We start from the raw sequence: 17499 nt of genomic DNA, 5'->3' as shown, positions 1-17499 counted from the left end.
TAACTCATTCTCCCAGACGCCAGCCACCATTTGAGTCTGTCTTTTGTACGTCTTTTTATTCTGTGTGAGATTTTATATTGCCTTCAAGCCTGTGTGTGATCGGACTAAAGACTGAGAAGAAACTACTGGACGCCCAGGTCATGGGTCACTGGTCTTCTCTGGCAACATGACAGCATGGTGGCAGCTTGGCCAGAGCAACTCTGATCCGAGGAAACACTGAATGAAGAAGTAGCAGAGTTGACAGCATGACCTTCAGACATAAAAACTGCCGTGGGTCACCGGATGAAATGGCAGTCAGCACTTGGGTAGCAAGGTCAGTGTGTCGGAGGAGGAGGGAGGATAAGTGGGAGTAGGCTTTTTATAGGAGCATGCATGGCTCAGAACACTCGCACCCTGCAGGCTTCTCAAAAGAGTCAATTAGGCAACACAGTTATGGAGTCATGTGGACACGAGAGAGAGACAGTATGAGAGAGTGAGGGGGAGAAAGATGGGGATAGCCTGCATTAGGCTGAACTTGAAGTCTTGGCTCAAAAGGGAGAGGTTTTCAGGAGCGTAAAAGCCCATCTGTATCCTTACGTAAAGTGTTTCTCACAGTTGGGCTGTGAATTGGGAAAGAAATGCCCTAATCTGCACTATTCCGCCTGGTGAAAGAAAAGCCATTTGAACCGGAATAATAGCAGGGACCATCCTAAAGGGCATGTGATGACAGAGGGGTATCACGCCTCCCTCCATCTCCTCCCACGCCGTTGTTCTCTTAGATCCCTTGCTGTCATCCTTAAAGGTCTTAATATTTACTGTAAACACAAGGTAACACAGTCAGACCTTGTGCAAAGCTTTGGATTTCTCCACATGTTGAAGTTGATCAGGTGGGTTTATCTGCTCTAAGGCAATTGCTGCAAAAGTTAGAATCTTACTAACACACCAAACTCAGCAGTAACCAAACCAAGCATAATCATCAAGGCCAGAATCATTTCATAGTTCATAGCTTTGGATAAATGACAAAAACAAGTAGCACTTCTACTGTTGTGATTTACCACTGGGTGCAAACTAGTCTGAGATTAGAGTTCAGTGATGTGTACTGATTTGGCAATTTGATGGGCTGGCGTGGTGGGCAGGTTTATTTAAAACTTATAATCATTAGCATTAGGAATGCAGAGTGGAAGACATTCACAGGCAGTTTCTCATTATAACCTGGTGCTGTCACCACATCCTTGTTTTGGCTGGTAATAATTAAAGGAGGGTGACTGTCAACCATCTGCAATGGGCAATGGCATCATTTGTGGGCCCAATCCATTCCTGCTATAGCAGTGTGTTAGCGGCTCCAACCTGCTCCAATGGGGTTGGGAGGGTGTTCAGGCAACTGAATCGCACTTTATTTCCAAATAAAAATTATTTAAGGATCATGAGCCAGTCAGGATAGCAGACCAATATTGTAGCCCATCAGTTATCATCTGCTGACGAATAACGGCAAATATTTTGAAGCTACCCATGTGAACAGCAGATATCTGGGCCATGACTCTATCTTCAAATTGCCGTCCACAGTTTATCGTCCACACGGGTCAAACATCCTCCACACATTCTTTTTGTTGATGTTCGAGGTCCAGGTGACTTTTCAGCCCACTCTAACAGCTACAGATATGTGCATGTGAATGCAAATTAAAAAGCTGATAGCTGATGCACGCACTATTTCACCTCTTTTGCTGTCCACACAGACTGTTTACCACCAGGCAACCAGAGCCTGCTCAAATGCTTCCAATCCCAAATCGTGTCCCTTGTCTACAGATTCTGCATATTCACATGTTTAAAGACTTCAGATGCTGACAATTTGCCTCAGACATTTTCCTTAGGTGCCTCAAGTATTTTAGTTTGAGTGACAGTAACAGATCAAGGCCTTCATCAGACACAAAAACACTTGACAATGATCTAAAATACACACAGTCAGGATTTTACAATTCACAGCAAGTAAATGGTAGAAATGTTCTATTCACATTCCAGGTAGGTAAGCCAATTTGGTTGGCCAATGATTGGCCAATGTTGTGATTTGCTGCAAATTAAGCCAGTTGAAATGTTGGAATTTTATCCAACAAAAGAGATTAAAAGCCACTTTCTCATCATTGTAAACTACACACATTCTGTCCAAAAATGAAATGTTTGACAGGCATAATGGAATAAGGAATGTTTATTTTCTAAACTTTTTTAAAGTACACAATATTCTTGAATAAGGAACAATTTTTAAAATATATTCAGTGATTTGTGGCTTTGCTCAGAGAGAGCACTTACACTCCAGCATTCATTTTACATAAAATAACTGATGGAATGGACAGACCACACTAATAATAAACCAAACTTTTGAAAAAACAATAACACAGGAGAGGATTAAGTTTATTAGGACCAACAGTCCTATTATTAAATTTTGAGTGGCCTTATTTTGAATAATCCATGTAGATAGGGCCAGCGGGAAGCCTTATTTTGACACATCCTGAGGCTAAAGCCAGTCTGTTGGGCAGAAGGAGCAACCGGGAAAAGACGGAGCACCAGGTGGTATTACATAATCCATGCAACAATAAATTTCCCCTTAAAATATGCAAATGTTGTAATGACTTGTTCAATTTACTTTAGATTCTCTTAAAGTTTTCTTCTGAAACAATAAAACGTTTGCATGACAGGAATTCCTGTCAATCAAATGTTGCTTTTCTTATCATCAAAGAGAAGAAAAGAGGCAGAGTGAAGGGTGAGGGGGTGGGAGGAAGGGAAGGAGCTGCTCTTTCAGAAATTGCTTTCATAACATGACCGCGATGTGAACTTTGTCATCAGCGTCGCACGACAACAGCTCTGTCGCAAATCTATGCACTGTAAAATTACAAGCGTGAAGCCGCTTGATGGTCAGTTGCTTACTGCCACGTGTTGATGTGTTTCCAAAGAGCAAAATCTGTTTTTAAAGAATCGCAGAAGCGAAGTAGAAGAAAATTGGATAAAATGTAATAAAAGGCAGGGGAGCGGGTGGTGGCTGCTGTGACTGGTTACCATGGTACCTGAGTTTGGTGATGTTGCAGAAATATTGAATATCACTGAGGGTCCTTATGCTTTTGATCCAGCGCCTCCAGACACAGGCTGCTCCCCCTTAGCACCCCGGCAGGATGTGCACCGGGCTGGAGAAGCACAGCAGCCCCCCGAGAAGCAAGACACACACACACACACACACACACATTCACAGATTCATACAGATCTTTATATACAACAGCATGATTGAAATATGTGCTCTCATTAGCCAGGTTACAATTCTGTGACTGACAAGTTCCTCCTGAAATATTCATGAAAAAAGATTATTTTTATTTCTTTGAAAGGAAAGTGTCAGATTTAGTCACAGTTCGTAATGTCAAGTCAGAAATTCATGGAATTTGTCATATCCCTGACACATAGAGAGCAGACATATTTTTGTTGTCATTGCTTATAATTAATTCTACAATAAAAAAGACCAGGGAATGTGTTTGACATCTCCATCTGTGAGGAATTTACATCTACAGCCCTTGGGAAGCCATCATAATGGATGAATATGTAAAGGTGATATGAAAACATCTGCTTGGAATATGGTGCATCAAATCATACAGAAACAATAATAAAATCCTAAAAGTCAAGTCACACCTTCACCATCATGCGGCACTACTGACTACGTGCTTCATATTTTCAAAGTTGTATAAACACACATCGAATGTATGTTGTGCTGAAGATGGTAATCACAATCAGTCAAGTGAGCAGATTCAGTTGACAGGGCTCAAGTCTGCACTGAATAGTTTGACGGTGATACACAAATAATTGGGCCAAAACTGCCAAATAATACCAGAAGTCAAAATACAAAAAAATAGACAAAAATGTATCAAGGTACCACAATATGTAAAGGTACAACATTAAGTTTCTACTTCAGTAAAATGAGTAAATATTTACTTTTACATATACTTAATAGTGTATTTAATTCATACACTTGCTGATATATGTAGGGGGAGTAATAGTTCAAATTAAGCAATACAATGATGAAGTAAATGTACTTTGTTACATCGCACCACTTGACAGTATCACAGTAGCTCCAGAGGCTGATGAGTGATTTGCAACAAGGTGTGGATGATCAAGGAACGAGAGGAACAAACTAAACCAGGACAGCGATCATGCTAACAGGAATGAAGACGCAAATAAACACTTCACCTGTGAGCATGTTACAGTCAGTCACGTTCAAGGTGCTTTAGACGTAACTTTCATTATCTTGGTTGTGCATCTGTCACTAGCAGGGTGGTTTCACTTGATCTCAGAATTGAGTTACAGTACATTCCCTGTGTACCCTTGTATCAGCAATGCTCTCTTTCTCATGTGTCTGCATTGTATATTCTCACCTATGGACGGAGCTCAACCAAATCCAAACAGTCTTCTACTTTTGACTAATGATAGTCGAGTTTAACAGCTAAGGGTCCTTATACCTTGTGTCTCAATTATCACAATGAAATTCAAATATTCCAATAACCAAACCCAGCCACTGGACCATTTATGTTACCATCAGGAAGGCAATGGTCTGTAGAGAGGCGACAGTCTGGAGAAATAGTCAGTTGGGATAAGAATAGGCTATTTTCTATGAGCAGTAAATGCACACTCTACATAATATTTATACGGAACAACAATGAGCATGAATTATAATCCCACGGGTGACGTTAGTCAGGGTGCAGTTATGCCAGTAAATATAAGATGCGGTTTATGTTCGGGTCAGGCTGTGCTGCGGCATTGTCAGGCGTTGCGAGATGGGAGGTAAAAGTGCAGCCAGCATGTCTTTTAAGTGGTTTATTGATGCCCGTCAGCAGGGAACCAAAGTGTAGCTAATCACAACCGACACCCTGTCTCTGTGCTGAGAGGATGGCTTTGAGAAGGTGATGATGGAACCTCTTAACAAGATCAGTCGGCCCGGCTTATCCTTCCAGCAATCAAAATGGAAACAAGACTCAGAGTCTCTAGGCTTGCTGCAGCTCTGTGAGGCTCTGACGATCACTGCATCAGAAAAGTTGTTGGAGGAGAAGTGTTGGATTGATGAAAAATGGGAAGGCAGCTCTGCTATTCTTAGGTTTTAACCATTAGAGGGGCAAAAGTTTAAAGATGAAATGGTGTATTGTGTTGCCATGGATAACACTGAATCCAAAATATTGACTGCATCCATCTCACTGCTTAACTTTCCCTCCAAGTACTGTGTAGTGAAACTACACCTAATGTGGTAAGTGGACTGTATTTATAATGCATTGTTTTCTTATTGACCACTCATAGTCGCTTTTATAGTACAAGCCACATTCACACATCTTCGTACATCACTACTATATGCTGCTTTTTTTCCATCACACACAATAATACACTGCCAGTACATCAGTCTTCAGTCTCTATGGGGACATTTCAAAGGTTGCCTCTAAATGCATGTGGCCACTGTAATGTATACATATGCTGTCTTCTAAAACCCAATAAAAAGTATTGTAGTGCAATTAGGATTTTCTCAAATGCCATATATCAAATGTCATTGTGGCTGGATGACTTTAATGTTCTTTATTTGGGTTTGAGCCATTCATCCCTGGTGCAATTGACTGAAAAATAGAACCAGGAAGAGAGACAGCATCTCACCTACACTTGCATCCCTGAGTGGCTTCCTGTTAGATATAGGATTGAGTTTAAAGTTTATCTATTTGTTTTTATTTATTCTTTTTTAAAGCACTAAATGATCTGGCCCCTAAATACATACACTATCTGAGCTACTTTGCTCAATTTCCCCCCGAACTCTCACAGATCGACTTATCAATTGCTCCTGGCTATGCCTTGGTTGAGGCTTAGGGGTAAGACTGTTCTCCTGAAATCATTTTCACATCATTTTATTTTTTTCTTGTATTTTGTATTGTGTCTTCTTTTATTGTACAACACTTGTCTGTTGCGGTTGCTTTCAAATGTGCTATATAAATAAACTCGACTTGACTTTGATGGCAATCCTCCAATAGCTATCCAATGTAGCTTCATCACTCTGGACCAATGTAGACTGAATGGCAAACTGATCAAAACTGCACTCCAGAGTCAAATATTTGCTGTGGCTCAAACTCATGTGGTGAATAAACAGCATAGTTCATCTTCCCTGCGGTTGACTGTGCAACTTATCAATCACTTCTCAATGGCTCCTCAATCTCTATCGGATACATTGGGGCTTTTTAATCACTCTGTTCAGCAACTGCAGTAAAATTAAACACTAAAACTGTCTAGTGATGATATAAGTGTGTGAGCAAAGACCTTGCCAGAGTTTTTATGTTTGCATGAGTACAAGATAATTACACCATAAAGCATAAGATAAGCGACAAGCTCAGTACACCACTTTAGTTTCTTGTGCAGAGTTTATGAAATGTAAAACACAGTAGTCAAATAGGCATCAACATAAATTAAAACTGAGATAGAAGCATGTATTCACGTCCATTGCCTTGTTTTGTAATGCTCAGAGCACCTATAGAGAACATGCATTCAGTTTATAAATCTCCATGAACGCATGATTTACAGCGTAGATGTCAAATATATGAAGCAATACAGCTTGCTGTGGTGCTTTGGTTTGACTTGATATAAATGACTAATCTCTGGAGTACAACCAAATCAGCAAATACATGCTAGGAAGGATTGGGCATCGTGTCAGTTAATGCTAAGCATGCATCCGGGGTGCCATCAAATCCAATCCCCACATTGGTAATGTTTAAACAAATCAGTGACACTCGTCATCTCCAATGAGAGCGTGAGCCGTGAGTCAATACCCTAATTAGGCATTCGAACACATGCTCACGTAGATAAGAAACTGTTCGTCTGACGGTCCAGCTCTGACACGCCAGATTATTTTTTCGAATGTGAAACTGTTTTAAACCGGCAGATCAGGAAACCGAGTCTTCCTCAACGTGTGTATGAGTATTGTGCACAAAGTAGGACACTCGATGAGTACGCTGCAGATAAACTGCTGGGTACACATTTGGAGGAGATGCTGCGTTAACCCACTCACTGTTACAAAATCGGATTACACAAATCTTGAGGGAATCAAATGTCCAAGCGAAGAACCTGGAAATGATTTATTGCTCATAATGACTCATTGTTATGTAGGAAGGGGGGTGATCTGCGCCAAAATTGCTATGAGGTGTAACAAATGCATGCAAATGGTCTACAGCATGACTCACGACACTAATTACCCCATCTAATAGAAAACCTCATTCCTTAAAGGAAATTAATATTAATATATACTGAAGTGTGAATGAAATCAGTCAGGATGAGAACATTATAGTCTGACATATTTTTGTTTGGACAGCCAGTTAATTTCACATTAATAAATTGTTAACTGTGTGAAAGGATTTGAAATGGACTCTTGGGATGGGCTTTAAAAATTTAGCCTGGGGCTTCTTAACCAATCAATGACTGTTGTTAGTGTATGTCTGTTTTTAAAGAGGGGGCTTTAGCTCTTCAGAAAGTAATTTAACCCAGCTCAACATGAGCTTTCTCAGCAAAAACACAGTGAATTTTGGACGCCAACATCTGCTCAAAAGTCTGCACAGATTGACTCCTGCTTATACGTGTTGTGCGGATTCATTGCAGGCCAGTGTTGTGTTCTTCCTGAATTTGTTTACGAGTATTAACCTGCAGCTGAAGATGATGGAAGCTCTGGTGCTGCTGCCGGTTCTAACTACCTGTTTAAACAGTCTGTGCAGAGGCCATGGTCTCTCCTCCTGCTCCCTTCCTTGGTTACAGCGCTGCTCGCCTCTGGGCTCAGGTGTCCGATGAAGGGTTTTGAAGCAGTGCTTTGAGTCTAACATCGCCAGGTCCCATCAGGCAGCAGATCCAGTCCAGGAGGAGCTGTGTCAGACTTTTCCTTTAGCAAGGTTCTGCTGTCACTTCCTGCATCTAGGCTGAAAAGTAAGGAGGAAAGAGCATTTGTCATCAGGGCCCCAAGGCTCTGGAATGAATTGCCTGAGGAAATATAGGCTGTCTGTCTGTGTCTTCTTTTAATTCTCAGCTAAAAACATTCTTTTCTCAGAAGGCATATTCCTGAATTCACTTGGGAGCCAGGCTATTATTGGTCTTTTATCTCTATTCATCATTATCATTATTAGTGTTATTATTTATGTATTTCAACCATTTGTTTTCTGTTGGGCTGCACTTTATGCTTTGTGTGGAAAAGCAGTAAATAAAACAATTATTATTATTATTGTTGCAGATGTCACAGAGGTGCAAAGAAGACTTATAGCGATATACAACTCACATAAGTGGAAATTTGATTTAAAATTTCTGTTTAAAGATCTTATTATGTGAGATTAGCAGAAAAGCAATACTCACTTGATTGGAGTTAATTATAACCAATTTAAACCACAGCACTAGAAGCAGTACACATTGTTTAGCCAATTTAAGTGCCTCACATCAAATTAATGCAATGTTAGTTAACACAGAAGTTCTCAGTTCAAAGTAGTCTAAATCTTAATGAAAGGCTATTTCTCAGTTATGTTTATTGTACATTTTCCTATAAACATATACATGAAGAAAATGTCTTTAATCATAAATGAAGTGTTTTGGCTCTGAACACAAAAGCAAAACATTTAGTAATTCTATATGTTTCCATATAGTGATGAGAATTGCATGTTTGTGCAGAGATAAATCTGAGCTGATGTGATCACTGTTTGGCTGCTGCCATTCTTCAGTATGTGGAATTCACATGTGCAAAATATTGAATTATTGATATCAATTTGAGAATTGATGAATAATTGATTTGATCCTGCCGATTTCACGTCTTAAGGATATGCTGGTATTGTGGGGATCATGTCCGAGAGAGTTATCCCGTCAGGGGGGAGATGAAGCAAAGAAGTCTGCTCAACACATTGACTTTGATGGATTATGGATGAGAGGTGAAATGTGCATGTGCAGAGCTTGATGCAAACAAATACTTTTATAGACTTTTTGATATGTAAATGCTTATTTTTTAATGAAAGGGAAATCCAGTCGATCATAACTTAAATGCATAAATAGGATATCGTTTTTCACTAAACACTGGGCAGAAATGTTTAGAGTAGAGAGTGTAGTAACTACTAGCTGCTGTAAATATAATCTGTATTGTTTGAGGATTATCCTCTCATCATTATTATCCGTAGAAAATAGCCTCATTGTAACTTTAAAGCCCATGAATTAAGAAAACGCAAGCTAATAAATCAGTTCTGACACATCATAATCATTAGAAATAATGTTCACAATGAGCCTCTCGACATGAGTGTGTCTTCAGGGCTTTTGTTTCCATTAATCTTCAGTAAAATGCTGGGTTCATGTTTAATGTGATTTCACTACTGGTGGTACACTGTTTATCTTTGTTCTCCACCTTTGTGTGCATCGGTGCTGATTACAAGACGGTGTCATGTGCTTGTATTCTCATTAGACGTGGCCAGAGTCTGTGCACACAGGCCAAGATAACTCGCACATATGGGCCATCGCTTCATGGCAATTGAATTTCCTTTCTACTTTTTATAAGAGACTGTGACTTGCAGCATTTCAGCAAAATAGTATTTGTGTCGGTTTGTAAACAGAAGCTGAATGGAACTAAAATCGGCTACTGAGTCCAAACTGGAGCTTAAGGTCTATTCATTTTAGTGTACTTAAACTCAATCTTCGGTTATTTAAAATAAACTAAGAAAACTGTCTAGACTTGGTATTCATGTAATCCTGTAGTTAAGTATTTTCTTTGTGAATATGAGGCATTTTTGCAACTCCAGTTGTAGTGAATTAAATTATATACTCGGTAGTTTTTTAACCTGGGATATTGGACAACCTTTTATTAGCTCATTTATCTCAACATTACCACTGCGAATGAGGTTTCGCATTTGACATCACATAATGAAGCTTTGTTTTTTTTGTCTTTAATTGAAATTTACTGAGATTACAGCAATGCATCAATTAGAATTAGGCAGAGGATTGTAACACGTCACTAAAGATTCCTGTAAGCTATAGAGCAGGACAGGTGCATTGTTGTAACGCACTGGCTGAACAAACACAGCATCTTAAGAGCCTATTCATCATCATACAGCACCATCTGTGTCGGCCAGATTGCCTGGCTACAGGATCTGTGAAGCCAGCCACAGCCTAATTTGCTATGAATTGATTATATCACTGACAGGAAAACATACAACTTATTCAGGGCTTTAGTTTAAGAGAGTAGATTGCATGTTTGGTCAGAGTCTTGTTAGATATTCACTGACTGAATGAGGGTGTGTTGTGAGAGTGTGTCACTGCAGGTATGACACAAAGAGCTTATTTTACACTCCTTCAACATGAATTTGTATGAGTAGCTACCCCTGGACCAAATCACACCAGGCCCAGTGCAGAGTTTTCTCTAAATTACCTCTTTTATCTTTTATTCACATCTATATTTCAAAGTACTGCATGATATGACAGGAATTCTAAACAACAAATAAAAGCAACAACTCAAACCATTAAGTAGGTCAAGTGACAGAGAGAAAAAAAAATCTCTTGCAGGAAATAAATAAATATATTCCACATTTAAAGCCTTCCAAAGGGTGAATATTCTCTTTATGTGTATTTTTAGACAAATCCCACAATGAACTGCTTAACAAATGTGCTCGAGGGCCAGTGAAGAGCTATCTATAATGCTTTGAAATACTGGCAGGTATCCTGTCAATTAAACCTCAATCTAGGAACCACTGACTCCATTATGCAGAGAGAGCCTCTGCAGTTTGCTTTGCTTGACAACTTTGTCCCCTGTCACATCAGCATCCGCATTTTAGTTTGACCAAGTAAATTATATTTGCACACTGACTGGCCCGATTCCTAATGATGCACTTTGAAGTTAAGAAGCGCCGGGACCAGAAGCATGGAGAGGTGCATTTTGTACGTGTGTGTGTGAGTATGATAGAAGGAGAGAGAGAAAGAAAGAGAGAGAGAGAGAGAGCTGTCCTCTGTCATTTGTTTGCTTGTGCAGCGTCCATTCTAAACTTGCTTGTTTTGGAATGAGCGGGTTGCTTGGCCTGTGGTAATGCTGGTCACAGCTTTCTTTCTGACACTGTGTAAGTCAGCTATGATCAACCATCAGTTTTTTCAATAACATGAAACTGAATTAGCTTTATATCTCTTGACATCAGTTGTTTGTATATACTTGAATGGTTTACTTTACCATGTCCGATATTTCAGAGGTCTAATAAACAATCGACTCAATCTTCAGATCTAAGTTCACAACTTTTCAAAATAATATGAATATATATGTAAAATGTAGCTCCAACAAAAACATTAATGTCAACGAAATTGAATTAGATTTTTACATTTATATGTAATCTTCAATGTGATGTTTCAGATTTAAATATCAGGCACTGTGTTGTGAAATGTAGATATTGTATATGTATATATAGTATAATATGTGTATATATATATATATATATATATGAAGTGGTCAGGGTTCGTGTTATTTAATGTGGATATTGTGTCATTAGACTGTATTTATTTATATGAATAAAGTGTCACAGTGTTGACCCTTTGTCCCTCACAGTTACCGTAGTCCATGCCCGTTCTCCGGTTGCCTAGTAACGCTTCCTAACAGTACACGCGGATGGTGTAATAGTTAAGTACAACATTTCTGTCAGTTCTTTCTTAGCTCATTACTTCATTCAACAAACTGATGCATCAACACCAAACCTAACGAACTGTCGTATAGTTGTTGTGCTCGTTTGACAGAGTGTTGACTTGTTGTTTCAAACACGTACAGTTTTAGTGGGAGTATACAGCGCTAACTTTAGCTAACCTGCCTGCTAACGTTAGCTGACAGGTACGGAGACACACGGACGAGCTAATGAACCTTCACAGACATGGAGCTGGATATTCGACAGTATCTCAGCCAGGCAGAGGAGCAGCAAGGTTCGTGATTCAGGAGTAGAGACAGATGTACGGAGCGGTGGAAGCCATGCTCACTGTGTGTGTGGTGTTTACAGACTCTGGAGCTCTGCAGTCGGCCTACCGTCTTATCAGGGACGCGACAGCAGCTGGAGCCAGCGGACACTCTCCACGCATCGCCCCGGAGTTGTGCGTGGTTTGTGCGGAGGTTTCTCTACAGGTGAGACATTCAGGCAGCGGTGATGTTCCTCACGATCAGCAGGGCCGTATCCACGATTTATATGTTCTGAATCAGCACAGCAATGTGTGTGGCTGAGGACACTGTTGTAGATATATTATTATTATTAATATTAAGCAGGGTAGTGTCATAACATGGGCAAATTGCCCCCCACCCCCAATAAACTGAATCGTAAACTGCCCGATGCGTAATAATAATAAAACTGTTATTAAGATTCCTCTGTATGGCCCCACACACAACATGCAACATGCAAACATGGGGAAATGTGACCTCTGTATTTAACCCATCCGTGTGAACGGAGCACACACGGAACACAATCCACACAGTGACCCCACATGGAACAGTGGGCAGCCATGAAAGCGAGCAATTGGGGGGTTCGGTGCCTTGCTCAAGGGCACCTCAACAAGCAAAAAAGTAACCGCCGTTGAAACACTGTTTTAAATTACAAAATTTATGACAAATCATATTGTGTGTTAAATAATGAGTTGTGAGATTTTGGTCCCCCCACAAAGTTCATGACTTCAGCCTGGATTTTAAGAGACAGTGGTTTCCTTTAAAAAGATATTCAGAAATACAAGCAATCTTTTTTTTTTAATTAGGAAATTTAAAGTCACAGTGTTCTAGTAATGTCATGCACAGCCTTATGAGATTCTAACTATTGTTCCAATATACATATGTGTAGTAAGTTTAAGATCCAACTCTTGCTCTTGTTATTGCCAATTGTCTTTATACACTTTTAAAGAATACATTTATACATTTTATTTTGCTAAAACAGACTTTTGGTAAATAATAAACTTTACCATCGACCTGGAACTCATTTTTACACTGATCTATGATCTTGGCTGGTACAAACTGGTCTAGGGGGGTCAGGTAGAGAGGTATATTTTGCTATCACCTTATCCTGCAGTTGGTTGAGTCACTCAAAGAATGTGAAATGTGATTGCAGCCTCCTTAATAACGTCTGTCCTTAAACACGTTGCTTTCATCAAATCAATCATAATCATCTGAACACCTATATTGTATGAATAAATGGATGATAATGTCATGACTATTAGCATATCAGCATAACATCTAAATGGCACAATGTCATGAGTTTTGTACAGTTCAGCTTAGTTTAGATTTGTTCATTTCACACAACATACAAATGCAAACTACTAAATGAGTGAGATGTAAAAGTATGTGGTAGAAACAGTAATGGCTAATACACACCCAAAAGATAATTAAATAGCAATATACAAACCATAAAATTACAATACAATACAAACTCTAAAGCTAAAACTTTCTGTATGACTAATATGCTATGAGTGTGGCTACAATCCTTCCCTCCAATTGCTGTGAGGAGTGTTTTCATGTTGTGAGGATTTCACACCTGCTGAGATGTCACACAAGACATGATGCTTCAAGCAGCCCGCAAGAATAAAAGATGATTTGCATCTGACTGTGAAAATTGTGGAAAAATGCTTGTCTCAGTAAATGGCTGCTACTGAGGTGACGTGCTGAATTATGTTTGACATTACTGGCATGCGGAGACAATTTATCGGGTTTGTCAAAATAAAACTACTTTATTTATAGGTTTTTTTCGACAATACAGTTACTGTTGTAGAAAATCATGGAAATGAAACCTCTGCAGAACCCTTCTACAGAGAGCTTGATGACAGATGTCATTATGTCACTGTTTTCATGCAGTCACTTTAATTTGCTATGTCTTAACTACTCTCCCAGTAGGGAATAATAATGAAAGTGTCCTAGGGCAAGGGAAAAATATTTGAAGTAGGGCTACAAAGCAGCACAGTGCGGGCCTGAGCACTTGCGAACTCAGGATCTGAACGCAGTATACAACAAACTTGTGTTTTGGTGGCGAATCATCAAATCATCTCTTATTCTTCAGTGTTCTTGAGAAGCATGAATATTCCTGTTGCTTAAAGACGCCTCCACCATCCTAACACATGATCCAAAGTTCAGAACTGTTCTGTTTGACTTGTTTTATGAGTAGGAGAAAAAAAATGATCACAACACAACGAAAATCTTGCAGTTTACTGTTAAAATTTCTGTTACAGGATTACTTCCCATGGCAGCGCTGCAATTCCTGAATGAAAATGATGCTGTGTAAATTTATAAGACTGTGAGCAGGAGACATTATATAACACAGCACTGACATAATCTGGGACAGCAGCCTGCATTTAATTCAGTTTGTCATGCATAACATAAACATGCATTTTACATCCTTAAATAGTTTTAAGGATGCATCAAACATAGAGATGCTGGTGACATGAGGTTAAAATATTTATTTGGTTTGGTCTCTGTGTGTCCCTTGCTCTGTGTTTTCAGCTGGGTTGTTTGGAGATAAGCACAGCGTGTCTAAAGATGTACTTTGAAGAGAATCCGCCTGCTAATCAATTTCTGTGTCGAGCTTACCTCTGCCAGGGCCAGCTGAAGTCTCCGCCGACCACTGGGAGCTTGGTGAGCACAGTAAATTGGACACATCACCTCAAGGGGGTTGAGTGTCTTTGTGTGTCTGTGTCAATAAGGTGTACACATATACACAATTGTTGTAGAGATACATTGTACTTATATGAACTAGAAATGATGCAGACATCTTAGCTTTGTAAACAGACTCTTGTGGTTTCAGCCTTTAAGGCATGTTTTCCTTTGTATTTTCACAGTTGTTGCACTTGCAAGTTTTTGTGATATTTATGTTTGTATGCTGTGACACTGCTCCCTTCCCCTCTGCATTTCTTTCTATTTTAGGAAGACTTTGAGGAGGCTGTGGCATATTTTCTTAAAGCAATTGAAATTTCAAAGCACGAACCAAGGTACGTAATCTCTCAGAAGTATGCTTGTATGCTTTGTTCTAACAGTGTCACGAGGTTGACCAATATATGCCCTATGCAGCATCTCTGATATTGTTCGCCAATTGCACCAGAAAAAAGTACAGAAAAGTGAAATGTTTTTAGCTCTGAAGGTTCAGTAGCTGCACAGAAACATTCTGGGTCATGCTGACATAAGACATGATTCTTCATGCTTCGCTCTGACCTTTCATTCAGAAGTGGTGATGATTTAGCCTACATTCCTTTTAATCTTAACAGCTCACAGGAAGTATCTTTGAGCAGGTTAAAAGTAGCGATTAATATTGACGTAATAATAGAAATTGCAAGAGAGATACTGGCTTAGCCTTTGCGAGCAATCAGCTGTGAATCTCGTTGCTAATGAACTCATAAGCTGTCAATAAAAGGGCTGAATGAGCAATCCAAATTACCACCAGAGGGAATACATATCTAATACATCCCAGACTAGAGCACAACACATTCTCTGGTGAATAAATTAGCAGCACTCAAACAGTCTGTTCGCACAATTTTCTCTTAAATAGGGCCTTGAATTCATAAATATATCTTATTTTACATAGAAGGGCTAATACGGGGGGCTCTCCTGTGGCTCATTGGATGATAGTTAATCCACACACATTTGCAATTCACAGGGTGGCTCCACACAGCTCTGACACTTGCTCTGAATTGAGTTTAATGGATGAAATGGCTTGCATGTGCATCATCTAAATAATTCAGTTTTCTGTGTGTTTATTCCTTCTTCATGTGCTTCATGTCTTGCAGATTCCACTTCATGGTGTTCAATGCTTCAGTGCTGTATTTCCAGACAGTGTACCCTCTCCTGCAGCCAGGGCGGTGCCACCACCTGGTTCCCTCGCTTAGGCAGGTGGTGCAAAGTCTGGAGGAGGTGGCGGACCAAGACTGCAGCTGGAGGGCTGAACTCATGATGCAAGTGACCCCACAATGCTCTCTTATTTCCCTCTCATGTATAAGTCCAGTCCTGATTCTGTCTAACGTCATGCTGGATTCAGACATGACATGGGGTTAATTAAGCAGCAGTTAATTTATAACCACAGCTTTATGGCTCTACAGTTAATGGGCTGCCTTTTTCCTCATTTAAATTTAGTGTCTAATCATAATCTGCTCTGAAAGCTCCTGGCCAAATGTTAGTCTTATCTTTGTTCGCTGTTTGTAGTGGCACACCTGACAGACAATAACTAATTTGAAACATTCCAATCTGGTTTTCCGTCCCTCCACAGTACAGAAACCCCTCTTCTGAAAGTCTGCAATTACCTTCTGTTGAAGATGCTGGTAAATCCTCCATCCTTGTTCTTTTGGATCTCAGCACTGCTTTCAATACTGTAGGCCACCACATACTCATTGACAGAATGGAGAGGTCGGCAGGAATCACCCACACATGCCTTTTCCCTACAGTGGTCTTACACAGAAATCAATCCCCCGTCTACAGTTAGTCCAGAATGCTGCCACTCAGCTTTTAACACAGTCCTATGAGCCAGCCAGTCTGAGATCCTCTGGTAAGGCGTTGCTAGCCATTCCAAAATCTAGCCTGAAAATCAAAGGTGTTAGAGCCTGTGCCGTGGTGATGCCTACACGCTGAAACAATCTGTGATTAGACTAGCAGAATTGTTTTATACCTCTTCTTAAGATACATCTCTAAATGTTTTCTTTTTTTATTGCAAGATGTCTATGACTTTTGTGTGTATTTATGTGTATCTTTATTTTATTTTTTTACTCTGATTGTTTCATATTGTTTGTTGTAAAGCACTTTGTTACTTGTTCTAAGAAAAGTGCAAACAAAGTAAATATTATTATTATTGTTGTTCAGAGACTCTATCGACCAGTCATGTAGAGTATCATGTCAGTATTACAGCCAGCAGGGGGTATTAATTGGATTTGAGACAGCACATCTGCGTGACCTAAATGTATAACTGAGCACAATAAGAAAGGGAGGGACTCACCACATTATGACTTCCTTTCAAATCTCACCATGCTGTTACAATAATGCAGTGCATTGTCTTTGCTACCAAAATATTAGAAATACCTTTCAGTTTCTACAAAAACATTTGAATCAATGCTGGATGTACAGTAGTGAGGTGTACATACAGTTATAAAAGCTGGATTTCTCAAAAATAATCATCTGGTAAGTGAGGTTACCTGTGGAGACTATAATCAAACTTGCGGCACCATATTTCCACATGCAGCAGATATTTTTATTGTCTTTAACAATCAACTGTCACAAGTCTTTTGGATTTGTTTGTGTTTCACCACTCATCCAAGAGGCTTCTTCAGTTTTGACTGACTTTTAGGAGGTTTCTTTTTTCTTTTTCTCTCTGTTTCTATTCAGGCACCTGATTAAATGTCTGGTCGACTCAGGGAAAGTAGAGGAGGCTGCAGATCTTGCCAAAACTACAGAAGAATTGATCAAGTCTCAAGCCCCACATCTTTATCCAAGACTCTTTATGTTAATGGTAAACATAATTTCTTGTCAACAAAGTTACAAAGTTCATTTTATGAGCC

At 39.6% G+C, this 17499-nt stretch overlaps 1 protein-coding gene and 1 long non-coding RNA gene across 6 annotated transcripts in view; one reads left to right on the top strand and one right to left on the bottom strand.

Annotated features, from left to right (window-relative positions):
- LOC138413669 (uncharacterized) overlaps positions 1 to 12150 on the bottom strand; it is a 37276-nt gene extending 25126 nt beyond the window's left edge. The window contains exons 1-2 of the long non-coding RNA XR_011246083.1: positions 12026 to 12150; positions 7713 to 7931 (exon numbers count right to left, since the gene is read on the bottom strand). This is a non-coding gene — a long non-coding RNA (uncharacterized lncRNA). The remainder of the gene's footprint in view (positions 1 to 7712; positions 7932 to 12025) is intronic.
- LOC109630510 (cilia- and flagella-associated protein 46) overlaps positions 11591 to 17499 on the top strand; it is a 48312-nt gene continuing 42403 nt past the window's right edge. For all 5 annotated transcript variants that reach the window (XM_069538962.1, XM_069538963.1, XM_069538964.1 and 2 more), the window contains exons 1-6: positions 11591 to 11925; positions 12000 to 12121; positions 14468 to 14599; positions 14888 to 14952; positions 15745 to 15909; positions 17327 to 17450. In XM_069538962.1, coding sequence (XP_069395063.1) covers positions 11877 to 11925; positions 12000 to 12121; positions 14468 to 14599; positions 14888 to 14952; positions 15745 to 15909; positions 17327 to 17450 — 657 coding nt within the window. In that variant the 5' untranslated portion in view covers positions 11591 to 11876. The remainder of the gene's footprint in view (positions 11926 to 11999; positions 12122 to 14467; positions 14600 to 14887; positions 14953 to 15744; positions 15910 to 17326; positions 17451 to 17499) is intronic.

Source organism: Paralichthys olivaceus, chromosome 14, assembly GCF_024713975.1.
Source record: "Paralichthys olivaceus isolate ysfri-2021 chromosome 14, ASM2471397v2, whole genome shotgun sequence".
In the NCBI taxonomy this organism is placed as follows: Eukaryota; Metazoa; Chordata; class Actinopteri; order Pleuronectiformes; family Paralichthyidae; genus Paralichthys; species Paralichthys olivaceus.
This window is presented reverse-complemented; position numbering and strand designations above follow the sequence as displayed.